The sequence below is a fragment of the Triticum urartu genome, chromosome 5A (assembly GCF_056163025.1).
Source record: "Triticum urartu cultivar PI428250 chromosome 5A, HENAU_Tu73, whole genome shotgun sequence".
Classification (NCBI taxonomy): Eukaryota; Viridiplantae; Streptophyta; class Magnoliopsida; order Poales; family Poaceae; genus Triticum; species Triticum urartu.
In genome coordinates this window covers 398,017,166-398,031,915 of record NC_141877.1, presented here as the reverse complement: position 1 = coordinate 398,031,915, position 14,750 = coordinate 398,017,166, and the positions used below count along the sequence as shown (strand labels likewise).

The 14,750-nt window shown below is 44.9% G+C and overlaps 1 protein-coding gene across 1 annotated transcript in view; it reads right to left on the bottom strand.

The window, feature by feature from the left end:
* LOC147971575 (uncharacterized) overlaps positions 1 to 11,059 on the bottom strand; it is a 62,349-nt gene extending 51,290 nt beyond the window's left edge. The window contains exon 1 of the mRNA XM_087524024.1: positions 10,841 to 11,059. Within this exon, the coding sequence (XP_087380150.1) occupies positions 10,841 to 11,059 (219 nt within the window). The remainder of the gene's footprint in view (positions 1 to 10,840) is intronic.
* Positions 11,060 to 14,750: the final 3,691 nt, after the last annotated feature.

Sequence of the window (14,750 nt, the reverse complement as noted above, 5' to 3'; positions counted from 1 at the left end):
GAACTGTGGTTTAGCAAGAAACCAAAGTTGTCGTCTCTTAAAGTTTGGTGTTGTGATGCTTATGTGAAAAAGCTTCAACCTGATAAGCTCGAACCCAAATCGGAGAAATGTGTCTTCATAGGATAACCAAAGGAAAATGTTGGGTACACCTTCTATCACAGATCTGAAGGCAAGACTTTTGTTGCTAAATTTGGATCCTTTCTAGAGAAGGAGTTTCTCTCGAAAGAAGTGAGTGGGAGGAAAGTAGAACTTGATGAGGTAATTGTACCTGCTCCCTTATTGGAAAGTAGTTCATCACAGAAACCGGTTCCTGTGACACCTACACCGATTAGTGAGGAAGCTAATGATGATGATCATGAAACTTCAGATCAAGTTACTACCGAACCTCTTAGGTCAACCAGAGTGAGATCTGCACCAGAGTGGTATGGTAATCCTGTTCCGGAGGTCATGTTACTAGACCATGACGAACCTACGAACTATGAAGAAGCGATGATGAGCCCAGATTCCGCAAAATGGCTTGCGGCCATGAAATCTGAGATGGGATCCATGTATGAGAACAAAGTGTGGACTTTGGTTGACTTGCCTGATGATCGGCAAGCCATCGAGAATAAATGGATCTTCAAGAAGAAGACAGACGCTGACGGTAATGTTATTGTCTACAAAGCTTGACTTGTCGCAAAAGGTTTTTGACAAGTTCAAGGAGTTGACTACGATGAGACCTTCTCACCCGTAGCGATGCTTAAGTCCGTCCGAATCATGTTAGCAATTGCCACATTTTATGATTATGAAATTTGGTAAATGGATGTAAAGACTGCATTCCTGAATAGATTTCTGGAAGAAGAGTTGTATATGATGCAACCTAAAGGTTTTATCGATCCAAAGGGTGCTAACAAAGGGTGCGAGCTCCAGCGATCCATTTATGGACTAGTGCAAGCCTCTTGGAGTTGGAATAAACGCTTTGATAGTGTGATCAAAGCATATGGTTTTATACAGACCTTTGGAGAAGCCTGTATTTACAAGAAAGTGAGTGGGAGTTCTGTAGCATTTCTAATCTTATATGTGGATGACATATTTTTTATTGGAAATGATATAGAATTTCTGGATAGCATAAAAGGATATTTGAATAAGAGTTTTTCAATGAAGGACCTCGGTGAAGCTGCTTACATATTGGGCATCAAGATCTATAGAGATAGATCAAGACGCTTAATTGGACTTTCACAAAGCACATACCTTGACAAAATTTTGAAGAAATTCAAAATGGATCAAGCAAAGAAGATAGAGAGAAAATGAAAGGTGTTCCCTATGCTTCAGCCATAGGCTCTATCATGTATGCAATGTTGTGTACCGGACCTAATGTGTGCCTTGCTATTAGTTTAGCAGGGAGGTACCAAAGTAATCCAGGAGTGGATCACTGGACAACGGTCAAGAACATCCTGAAATACCTGAAGAGGACTAAGGATATGTTTCGTGTTTATGGAGGTGAAAAAGAGCTCATCGTAAATGGTTACGTTGATGCAAGCTTTGACACTGATCTGGACGATTCTAAATCGCAAACCGGATACGTGTTTATATTAAACGGTGGAGCTGTCAGTTGGAGCAGTTCTAAACAAAGCGTCGTGGCGGGATCTACGTGTGAAGCAGAGTACATTCCTGCTTCGGAAGCAGCAAATGAAGGAGTCTGGATGAAGGAGTTCATATCCGATCTAGGTGTCATACCTAGTGCATCGGGTCCAATGAAAATCTTTTGTGACAATACTGGTGCAATTGCCTTGGCAAAAGAATCCAGATTTCACAAGAGAACCAAGCACATCAAGAGACGCTTCAACTCCATCTGGGATCAAGTCCAGGTGGGAGACATAGAGATTTGCAAGATATATACGGATCTGAATGTTGTAGACCCGTTGACTAAGCCTCTCTCACGAGCAAAACATGATCAACACCAAGACTCCATGGGTGTTAGAATCATTACTGTGTAATCTAGATTATTGACTCTAGTGCAAGTGGGAGACTGAAGGAAATATGCCCTAGAGGCAATAATAAAGTTATTATTTATTTCCTTATATCATAAATGTTTATTATTCATGCTAGAATTGTATTAACCGGAAACATGATACATGTGTGAATACATAGACAAACAGAGTGTCACTAGTATGCCTCTACTAGACTAGCTCGTTAATCAAATATGGTTATGTTTCCTAGCCATAGACATGAATTGTCATTTGATTAACGGGATCACATCATTAGGAGAATGATGTGATTGACTTGACCCATTCCGTTATCTTAGCACTTGATCGTTTAGTATGTTGCTATTGCTTTCTTCATGACTTATACATGTTCCTATGACTATGAGATTATGCAACTCCCGTTTACCGGAGGAACACTTTGTCTGCTACAAAATGTCACAACGTAACTGGGTGATTATAAAGGTGCTCTACAGGTGTCTCCGAAGGTACTTGTTGGGCTGGCGTATTTCAAGATTAGGATTTGTCACTCCGATTGTCGGAGAGGTATCTCTGGGCCCACTCGGTAATGCACATCACTATAAGCCTTGCAAGCATTGTAACTAATGAGTTAGTTGCGGGATAATGTATTACAGAACGAGTAAAGAGACTTGCCGGTAACGAGATTGAACTAGGTATTGAGATACCGACGATCGAATCTCGGGCAAGGAACATACCGATGACAAAGGGAATGACGTATGTTGTTATGCGGTTTGACTGATAAAGATCTTCGTAGAATATGTAGGAGCCAGTATGAGCATCCAGGTTCCGCTATTGGTTATTGACCGGAGACATGTCTCGGTCATGTCTACATAGTTCTCGAACCCGTAGAGTCCGCACGCTTAAAGTTTCGGTGACGATTGTATTATGAGTTTTTGTGTTTTGATGTACCGAAGGTAGTTCGGAGTCCCGGATGTGATCACGGATATGACGAGGAGTCTCGAAATGGTCAAGACATAAAAATCGATATATTGGGCGACTAAGTTCGGACACCGGAATAGTTTCGGGGAGTTTCGGACATATACCGGAGTACCGGGGGGTTACCGGAACCCACCGGGGAGTTTAATGGGCCAAGATGGGCCTTAGTGGAGAAGAGGAGGGGCGGCTAGGGCAGGCCACGCGCCCCCTCCCCCTCTAGTCCGAATTGGACAAGGAGGGGGGCGGCGCCCCGCTTTCCTTCCTCCTCTCTCCTTCCCTTCCTTTCCCCTCCTACTCCAACTAGGAAAAGAGGGAGTCCTACTCCCGGTGGGAGTAGGACTCCTCCCTGGCATGCCCTCCTCCTGGCCGGCCGCCTCCTCCCCCTGTTCCTTTATATACAGGGGCAAGGGGGCACCTCTAGACACAACAATTGATCTCTTGATCTCTTAGCCATGTGCCGTGCTCCCCTCCACCATATACCACCTCGATCATATCGTAGCGGTGCTTAGGCGAAGCCCTGCGTCGGTAGCAACATCATTACCGTCATCACACTGTCGTGCTGACAGAACTCTCCCGTGAAGCTCTGCTGGATCGGAGTTCGCGGGACATCATCGAGCTGAACGAATGCTGAACTCGGAGGTGCCGTACGTTCGGTACTTGGATCGGTCGGATCGTGAAGACGTACGACTACATCAACCGCGTTGTGCTAACGCTTCCACTTTCGGTCTACGAGGGTACGTGGACAACACTCTCCCCTCTCGTTGCTATGCATCACCATGATCCTGTGTGTGCGTAGGAAAATTTTGAAATTACTACGTTCCCCAACACTAGGAGCATGCACGTAATACTTTGTTTCGATAACTAATAGATTTTTGCAATAAGTATGTGAGTTCTTTATGACTAATGTTGAGTCCATGGAATATACGTACTCTCACCCTTCCACCATTTCTAGCCTCTCTAGTACCACGCAACTTTCGCCGGTACCATAAATCCACCATTTACCTTCCTCAAAACAGCCACCATACCTACCTATTATGGCATTTCCATAGCCATTCCGAGATATATTGCCATGCAACTTTCCACCATTTCGTTTATTATGACACGCTCCATCATTGTCATATTGCTTTGCATGATCATGTAGTTGACATTGTATTTGTGGCAAAGCCACCATTCATAATTTTTCATACATGTCACTCTTGATTCATTGCACATCCCGGTACACCGCCGGAGGCATTCACATAGTCATATTTTGTTCTAAGTATCAAGTTGTAATTCTTGAGTTGTAAGTAAATAGAGGTGTGATGATCATCATTATTAGAGCATTGCCCCGGTGAGGAAAGGATGATGGAGACTATGATTCCCCCACAAGTCGGGATGAGACTAGGGACGAAAAAAAGTCCATAAAAAAGAGAAAAGGCCCAAATAAAAAAATGAGAGAAAAAGAGAGAAGGGGCAATGCTACTATCCTTTTCCACACTTGTGCTTCAAAGTAGCACCATGATCTTCATGATAGAGAGTCTCTTATGTTGTCACTTTCATATACTAGTGGGAATTTTTCATTATAGAACTTGGCTTGTATATTCCAATGATGGGCTTCCTCAAAATGCCCTAGGTCTTCGTGAGCAAGCAAGTTGGATGCACACCCACTTAGTTTCTTTTGTTGAGCTTTCATATACTTATAGCTATAGTGCATCCATTGCATGGCAATCCCTACTCACTCACATTAATATCTATAGATGGGCATCTCCATAGCCCGTTGATACGCCTAGTTGATGTGAGACTATCTTCTCCTTTTTGTCTTCTCCACAACCACCATTCCATTCCACCTATAGTGCTATATCCATGGCTCACGCTCATGTATTGCGTGAAGATTGAAAAAGTTTGAGAACATCAAAAGTATGAAACAATTGCTTGGCTTGTCATAGGGGTTGTGCATGATTTAAATATTTTGTGTGATGAAGATAGAGCATAGCCAGACTATACGATTTTGTAGGTATAGCTTTCTTTGGCCATGTTATTTTGAGAATACATAATTGCTTGGTTAGTATGATTGAAGTATTATTGTTTTTATGTCAATATTAAACTTTTGTATTGAAACTTTCGGATCTGAATATTCATGCCACAATAAAGAAAATTACATTGAAAATTATGTTAGGTGGCATTCCACATCAAAAATTCTATTTTTATCATTTACCTACTCGAGGACGAGCAGGAATTAAGCTTGGGGATGCTTGATACGTCTCCAACGTATCTATAATTTTTGATTGTTCCATGCTATTATATTATCTATTTTGGATGTTTAATGAGCTTTATTATGCACTTTTATATTATTTTTGGGACTAACCTATTAACTGAAGGCCTAGTGCAAATTGTTGTTTTTTTGCCTATTTCAGTGTTTCGTAGAAAAGGAATATCAAACGGAATCCAAATGGAATGAAACCTTCACGAGGATCTTTTTGGAACAAACGCAATCCAGGAGACTTGGAGTGGAGGTCAAGGAAGTCACGGGGCGGCCACGAGGTAGGCGGCGCGCCCCCACCCTCATGGGCCCCTCGTAGCTCCACCGACCTACTTCCCTATATATACTCTTATACCCTGAAAACATCCAGGGGAGCCACGAAACCACTTTAACACCACCGCAACCTTCTATACCCGTGAGATCCCATCTGGGGACCTTTTCCGGTGATCTGCCGGAGGGGGATTCGATCATGGAGGGCTTCTACATCAACACCATAGCCTCTTCGATGATGTGTGAGTACTTTACCATAGACCTTTGGGTCCATAGTTATTAGCTACATGGCTTCTTCTCTCTCTTTGGTTCTCAATACAAAGTTCTCCTCGATGTTCTTGGAGATCTATTCGATGTAATACTTTTTGCGATGTGTTTGCCGAGATCCGATGAATTGTGGTTTATGATCATGTTTATCTATGAACAATATTTGATTCTTCTCTGAATTCTTATATGCATGATTTGATATCTTTGCAAGTCTCTTTGAATTATCAGTTTGGTTTGGCCTACTCGATTGATCTTTCTTGCAATGGGAGAAGTGCTTAGCTTTGGGTTCAATCTTGCGGTGTCCTTTCCCAATGACAGCAGGGGCAGCAAGGCACGTATTGTATTGTTGCCATCGAGGATAAAAAGATGGGGTTTATATCACATTGCTTGAGTTTGTCCCTCTACATCATGTCATCTTGCCTAATGCGTTATTCTTTTCTTATGAACTTAATACTATATATGTATGTTGGATAGCGGTCGATGTGTGGAGTAATAGTAGTAGATGCAGAATCGTTTCGGTCTACTTGACGCGGACGTGATGCCTATGTTTATGATCATGCCTAGATATTCTCATAACTATGCAATTTTCTATCAATTTCTCGGCAGTAATTTGTTCACCCATCGTAGTATATGCTATCTTGAGAGAAGCCACTTGTGAAACCTATGGCCCCGGGTCTACTTTACATCATATAAGTTTTCAATCTACAATTCTAGTTTACTATTTATTTTGCAATCTTTACTTTCCAATCTATAAAAAAATACCAAAAATATTTATCTTATTATCTTTATCAGATCTCACTTTTGCAAGTGGCCGTGAATGGATTGACACCCCTTTTATCACGTTGGTTGCAAGGTTCTTATTTGTTTGTGCAGGTACTAGTCAATTTGCATGTAGTCTCCTACTAGATTGATACCTTGGTTCTCAAAAAATGAGGGAAATACTTAGGCTACCTTGCTGCATCACCCTTTCCTCTTCAAGGGAAAACCAACGCATGCTCAAGAGGTAGCAGGGGGCACGCCCTAGTGGGTTGTGCCCACCCAGGGGCCCCTCTCTGGTGGGTCTTGGCTCCAGAAATTCTTATTATTGATATAAAAAATCCTCGTGAAGTTGAGGCCAAGTGAGAGTTTCGTTAGCACGACGGCGTGGTGACGGTGATGATGAAGTTACCGACACAGGGCTTCGCCTAAGCACTACGACAATATGACCGAGGTGTAAAACTGTGGAGGGGGGCACGACACACGGCTAAAGATCAACTTGTGTGTCTATGGAGTGCCCCCTCCCCGTATATAAAGGAGGGGAGGAGGAGGCCGGCCGGCCCTAGAGGGCACGCCCAAGGGGGGAGTCCTACTCCAAGTAGGAATCGGCTCCCCCTTTCCTAGTCCAAGTAGGACAAGAAGGAAGGAGAGGGAGAGGGAGAGGGAAAGAGGGGCCGCGCCCCCTTCCCCTAGTCCTATTCAGACTCCCCTTGGGGGGGCGCGACCTCCTGGCTACTGCCCTCTCTCTCCCCTAAGGCCCACTAAGGCCCACTACTTCCCCGGGGGGTTCCGGTAACCCTTCCAGCACTCCGGTTTTATCCGAAACTATCCGGAACACTTTCGGTATCCGAATAACATGGTCCAATATATCAACCTTTATGTCTCGACCATTTCGAGACTCCTCGTCATGTCCGTGATCTCATCAGGGACTCCGAACAACCTTCGGTACATCAAATCACATAACTCATAATACAAATCGTCATCGAACGTTAAGCGTGCGGACCCTACGGGTTCGAGAACTATGTAGACATGACCGAGACACATCTCCGATCAATAACCAATAGCGGAACCTGGATGCTCATATTGGTTCCTACATATTCTATGAAGATCTTTATCGGTCAACCCGCATAACAACATACGTTGTTCCCTTTGTCATCGGTATGTTACTTACCCGAGATTCGATCGCCGGTATCATCATACCTAGTTCAATCTCGTTAACGGCAAGTCTCTTTACTCGTTCTGTAATGCATCATCCCGCAACTAACTCATTAGTCACTTTGCTTGCAAGGCTTATAGTGATGAGCATTACCGAGAGGGCCCAGAGATACCTCTCCAAAACACTGAGTGACAAATCCTATTCTCGATCTATGCCAACTCAGCAAACACTATCGGAGACACCTGTAGAGCATCTTTATAATCACCCACTTACATTGTGACATTTGATAGAACACAAATGTTCCTCCGGTATTCGGGAGTTGCATAATCTCATAGTCACAGGAACATGTATAAGTTATGAAGAAAGCAATAGCAATAAACTAAACGATCATAGTGCTAAGCTAACGGATGGGTCTTGTCCATCACATCATTCTCTAATGATGTGATCCCATTCATCAAATGACAACACATGTCTATGGCTAGGAAACTTAACCGTCTTTGATTAACGAGCTAGTCAAGTAGAGGCATACTAGGGACACTCTGTTTGTCTATGTATTCACACATGTACTAAGTTTCCGGTTAATACAATTATAGCATGAATAATAAAAATTTATCATGATATAAGGAAATATAAATAACAACTTCATTATTGCCTCTAGGGCATATTTCCTTCACAAAGCCTTATGGCCATCCGACGCCCCTCCAGAATGTATGGAGGGGTTGGCGAACCTGTTCAAAGGTGCCCGGCGCCGTTTGGAGCTATGGAAGGCGTCTTCATGCTAGGAAGGTGCACGGGAGGCGTGGGCAATGGTGAAAACGCGCTACACCGGACTTGATCCGAATCATATGGCCCGAGTTGGACCTCAGGGACCAGACGGAAAAGATATTCTCGTGAACTTGGTATATGACCAAGTGATGATAGCTGTAAAATATTCACAAAAAGATTGTAGCTTAGATAGTCTTATAGATGGCATAGATAAAGAGTAGTTGTTTGATTCAATGTATCAATTTACTTTATCATCGAACTTATCTCCAACCAAACATGTCAAAAAAATTCATCGCAGGCCTTCGGCTTCAACCTCCAAACCAAGAAGGTGGAGTGTTTCCGGATACCATGTTGGAATGTAATAAACATTCATTATGTCCAGAAACCAGGCAATCCAGTCATATTGCTTGAACAGACAAAAAATTGTTCGGGGAGTTATGTTATATTACTATTTAATGTAAGAAACATCTTCCGAGGAAAATAGTTCCGTTAAGGGTTCCTTTCCTTGGGTTGGCATGCTTAGGTTTTGATCTGAATTAGGGGGAGCCTATCCCGTATTTGGTAGAAGAGTTACAAAAACGTAAACAATCCGTCGTTGCTTGTCAACCAATTCTTGTCTTAAGAACGCTAGCCTTTGGCTTCACCCATCTGAGGTACAGATCCGGATTACCCAGTTGTAACAATCGCAGAGGTACTCCCTTTACACCCTAGCCGAACAGTCGGGAACATAGGGTATAAACACAGGAGCAACGCAACCCATCTTGGCAAAAACTTAAGTCATGGAGGTTCATATAATGGCAAAAAAATGTATATAGCGAACGACGCAAGCAATGGGAGCAACAAGATTTTAGTAATAAGCTTCGTCAAAGAAGCCCCATTTTATAATGGGGTGTATACATTTAAAGATGTGTACCCCTACCAGTTCGGTAGATCCAAACATAACCTGGGATATAAAAAGGAAAAATAAAAGAGAAGAGAAAAAAGGAGCCTAGTCAAAGAAAAATAGAAAAGGGTGCGGCCGAACTATCCGTAGAATCGTCGGAGCCGAGCAACATTCCATGGATTCGGCTCAAGGCGATTATCCGATGCATTACGAAGGTGATAGGCTTCTCCTGTGAGAACTTCATCTATGATGAAGGGCCCCTCCCATTTTGGTTTGAGCTTATCCTTCTTCTTCTCTGGGAGATGCAAGACGAGGTGGCCGACGTTGTATGTCTTGGCCTGCACTTCTCTGCTTTGGTATCGCCTGGCCTGTTGCTGATAAAATGCGGAACGGGCTTGTGCAATGTCACGCTCCTCTTCAAGGTCGTCTAGGTCATCCTACCGATCGAGCTCAGCTTCTCGCTCTTCGTACATGCGCACTCGACGTGAGTCATGAATAATGTCATAGGGCAGGACTGATTCTACACCGTACACCATGAAGAAAGGTGTGCATCCGGTCATTCAATTAGGCATAGTCCGCAGCCCCCAGAGCACGGAATCGAGTTCCTCCACCTAGTGCGTATCTGACTCCCATAGGGAGCGCACTAGTCTAGGTTTAATGCCGCTCATTATCAGGCCATTGGCCCGTTTAACCTGACCGTTAGTTTGAGGGTGGTAGAGGGATGCATAGTTGAGCTCAATGCCCAAGTTAGCACACCAGTTTTTCACTTCATCAATTGTAAAATTGGAGCCATTATCAGTGATGATGCTGTGCGGGATACCATAACGGTGTACCAAGCTGGATATAAAGTCGATCACTGGCCCTGCTTCAGTCATTTTTACTGGTTTGGCCTCTACCCATTTAGTGAATTTGTCCACCATGACCAGTAAGTATTTCTTTTTGTGGCTTCCTCCTTTAAGGGGTCCGACCGTGTCTAGTGTAACACCCCGGATGTAATTTGCCTTATATGTATTCCAACTCTTGTCGTTTCCAGCGCTAAGTTATTTCATTTCTCCGCTGTCGGGTTTTTGTCTCCGTGTGTTGTTGTCTTTGTCATGCATCTGATATCATGTCATCACGTGCATTGCATTCCCATATGTGTTCGTCTCATGCATTCGAGCATTTTCCCCGTTGTCCGTTTTGCATTCCGGCGCTCCTATGTCCTCCGCTGGTCCTTTCTACCTCTTTTCGTGCACGGGTGTTAAACGTTTCCGAATTGGACCGAGACTTGCCATGCGGCCTTGGTTTACTACCGGTAGACCGCCTGTCAAGTTTCGTGCCATTTGGACTTCGTTTGATACTCCAACGGTTAACCGAGGGACCGAAAAGGCCTCGTGTGTGTTGCGGCCCAACACCCTTCCATTTTGGCCCAAAACCCACCTAAACCTCTCCTATCGTCTAGAGCGTTCGATCACGATCGTGTGGCCAAAAACCGCACTCCATTTGGAGCTTCCTAGCTCCCTCTACGCCTATAAATAGATCCCCTCCCGAAAATCCCGGGTCTTCTTCCCCGAAACCCTAGCTCCCCGCTCCTCGCCGCGCCGGACGTGTCCGGGCGCGACGGACACACCGCGCCGCCGCTCCGCGCCAGTGGCGAGCTGCCACATGGCACCGCCGCCCTCCTCCGCTGCCAGGCCCAGCGCCAGCCCCCGCGGCCCACGTCGGGCGCCGCCACCTACCGCGCGCCCCGCCGCCATCTTCCTCCGCGCCGCCGCCGACAGCGACCGCGCTCGCCTCCTCTCGTCGGAACGCCGCCGCCGCGCCATTGCCGGCTGGAGCAAGCTCCGCCACGGCAAGCCCCTCACCACCGCCTCCTCGCCGTCCGGTTCCATCCCGCGTCGCCAGAGTCCCTCGTCTGGCCGGATCCGGTCGCCCCCTCGCGCCGACGAGCTCCTCCCGGACGGCCACCGCGTCCCCGAGCTCCGGCCGCCGTCGCCCCCATCTCCGACCGACGAACCTCGAGATCCCGCCGCTGCTACAGTACCCGCTACAGTAAACCCTAGATCTGGGTTGACTTTCTCCCCCTCTCTCACTATTTTTATGCAATCTTTGACATGCCATAACTCTGCATCCGTAGCTCCGATTCATGCGTGTAGCATATCAAAATGTTCGCCTCGACGAGTACATCATTTCATATCATTGCATCATTTTCATTTGGGCTCATCTTGATGCCCGAAATGCTGTTGGAAAAGGGATATGTGATGCATTTGTCAGATCTGTTTCAACAAATGGCATTTTGTCATTTTTGCTATGATTAATGTGTGCATGTTATGATCCTGAGCTCTACATGTGTTTTGTTATATGCCATGTCATCTTTACAGACGTGCTTGCCATGTATTTTTGTGATATTTGTGGTGACTAGCACAAGCTTGCAAAGTAGCGTAATCGGTAATGCTGATTTCAGGGACTTAGAATTTCACCAAGTCCTTGTCCTGATTTTGTTGTTATGCCATATGTTCATGTTGTTTCCTAGTGATCCGTGGCTCTTTTGAGGATGATCAGTAAGGATGTTTTGTTAACATTGTGGTGCTCTATCCATCCATGTCTTTGTTTGCATTTATGTAGCACCCTATCCTGAGTCAATCGAGCTCTACTTTTGCTATAAAATGATCCTGGCAGATTGTTGACATGTTTAGCGATTTTGCCGAGGATGTTGCTATTGATCCGTACATGCTATGATGTTGTTCTTGCCATGTCTAGCTCCTATGCCATGTCTTCTTGATGGGTGTATGCTTAGTTTGTCATGAAATGCTCTGTAGTGAGTGCATTGAGCTCGTAAACATGCCTACTCGTTACCTGTTTTGCATTCTCTAGTTTTTCACTAAGTCTGAATCTGTTTATGATTTTGCCATGTTCACATGCTTGCAATTGTATTTTCTGATCCCTTTTGGCTCAAGGTCACTAAGGGACTTTTGTTAAGTGCTTTGAGTAGCTTCATGCCATGCCTTTCTTTGCCATGTTAAGTTCCTATAGCATGTAGTTTTCATGCTCTATAGTGTGCTTCCTGATGATAAATTCCAGACTTGTGTTGATTTCACCAAGGCTGAAACCTGTTATCATTTGCTCTTTTGCCATGCTTGTTTGAACCTGTTAATGGATGAATTAGCCGTAGCTCAGTGTTCATATTTTGTCAAGCTTCATGAGTGGATCCCTGCCATGTATTTTTTTGGCATGTTTGAGTGCTGTCGCATATTTATCTTGATGCATTTAGTTGGTCACTTGTTGATTATCGCAGATCGGTGCCATATTTGTTTTGCTTGCCATTTCCAAACCATGCATCCGATTCCGGTGATCTTTATATCAATTTCAACCAAAATCACCTCACCTTTCCAGTGGCACTCTTGGATTTCCAAGTTGAGGCCAGGTTCAATCATTCCTTGTCAAATCTTGCATATGCATCCCATACGGCATCCCGAATATCATACCATGTTTGCATCATGTTGCTTGAGCATTGCACGTGGTTGATTGTGTTCCGTTTGCTTGTTGTTCTTGTTTGGGTAGAGTCGGGAGACGAGTTCGCGAACGAGGAGCCCGTTGAGTTCGCTTACGAGGATCAAGTCAACTCTGACAACTTTGCAGGCAAGATGACCATACCCTCGAAATCACTTCTATCTTTGCTTGCTAGATGCTCGCTCTTTTGCTATGCCTATGCTACGATACCTACCACTTGCTTATCATGCCTCCCATATTGCCATGTCAAACCTCTAACCCACCATGTCCTAGCAAACCGTTGTTTGGCTATGTTACCGCTTTGCTCAGCCCCTCTTATAGCGTTGCTAGTTGCAGGTGAAGATTGGAGATCGTTCCTTGTTGGAACATTGTTTATTGTTGGGATATCACAATATTATCTTGTTTATCTTAATGCACCTATATACTTGGTGAAGGGTGGAAGGCTCGGTCTTTTGCCTAGTGTTTTGTTCCACTCTTGCAGCCCTAGTTTCCGTCATATCGGTGTTATGTTCCCGGATTTTGCGTTCCTTACACGTTTGGGTTATAATGGGAACCCCTTGTCAGTTCGCCTTGAATAAAACTCCTCCAGCAATGCCCAACCTTGGTTTTACCATTTTCCACCTAGCCTCTTTTTCCCTTGGGTTTCCGGAGCCCAAGGGTCATCTTTATTTAACCCCCCCCCCCCCCCCGGGCCAGTGCTCCTCTGAGTGTTGGTCCGACCGAGTAGACTGCGGGGCCACCTCGGGGTAACTTGAGGGTTGGTTTTACTCGTAGGATGTCTCATCTGAGTGTTCCCTGAGAATGAGATATGTGCAGCTCCTATCAGGATTTGTCGGCACATTCGGGCGGTGTTGCTGGACTTGTTTTACCATTGTCGAGGATGTCTTCTAACCGGGATGCCGAGTCTGATCGGGTTGTCTTGGGAGAAGGAATATCCTTGGTTGACCGTGAGAGCTTGTGATGGGCTAAGTTGGGACTCCCCTGCAGGGATTTGAACTTTCGAAAGCCATGCCCGCGGTTATGGGCAGACGGGAATTTGTTAATGTCCGGTTGTAGATAACCCGAACTTAACTAATTAAAATGAATCAACCGCGTGTGTAACCGTGATGGTCTATTCTCGGCGGAGTCCGGTAAGTGAACACGGTGTTGGAGTAATGCTTGACGTAGGTTGTTCTAGGATCACTTCTTGATCATAGTTGTTCGACCGTGCTTTTGCCTTCTCTTCTCGCTCTCCTTTGCGAATTGGTTAGCCACCATATATGCTAGTCGCTTGCTGCAGCTCCACATCATACCTTGTCTTACCTATAAGCTTAAATAGTCTTGATCGCGAGGGTGCGAGATTGCTGAGTCCCCGTGACTCACAGTTTACTTCCAAAACCAGATGCAGGGACCGACGATAACGTTCCAGATGACATGACCGAGCTCAAGTGGGAGTTTGACGAAGACTCTCGCCGTTACTATGTGTCTTTCCCAGATGATCAGTAGTGGTGCCCAGTTGGGGCGATCGGGGACTTTGTCGCATGTGGGGGTTGATCTTTATTTTGGTACCGTAGTCGGACCATGAGTGTATTGGATGATTGTAGTGCTATTCATGTATTTGTGTGACGTGGCGAGTGTAAGCCAACTATGTATCTTTTCCCCTTTTATTTATTTACATGGGTTGTTGTGAAGATTACCTTACTTGCGACATTGCTTTCAATGCGGTTATGCCTCTAAGTCATGCTTCGACACGTAGGAGATATAGCCACATCGAGGGCATTATAAGTTGGTAATCAGAGCCTTCCCCGACCTTAGGAGCACCCTGCTTGATCGAATCGTTGGCGTTGTTGAGTCTAGAAAAATGTTTTGAGTCATTTAGGAATTATATATCGGAGAGCTAGGAATTCTTTTTACTTCCCAGTCCCTTCATCGCTCTGGTAAGGCATCCTGCCGTAGAGTTTTGACTCTTCTCTTCTCAAATTTCACTAAAAAAATTAGGATCATGCGGGTATCTTGGAATCGTTCCGA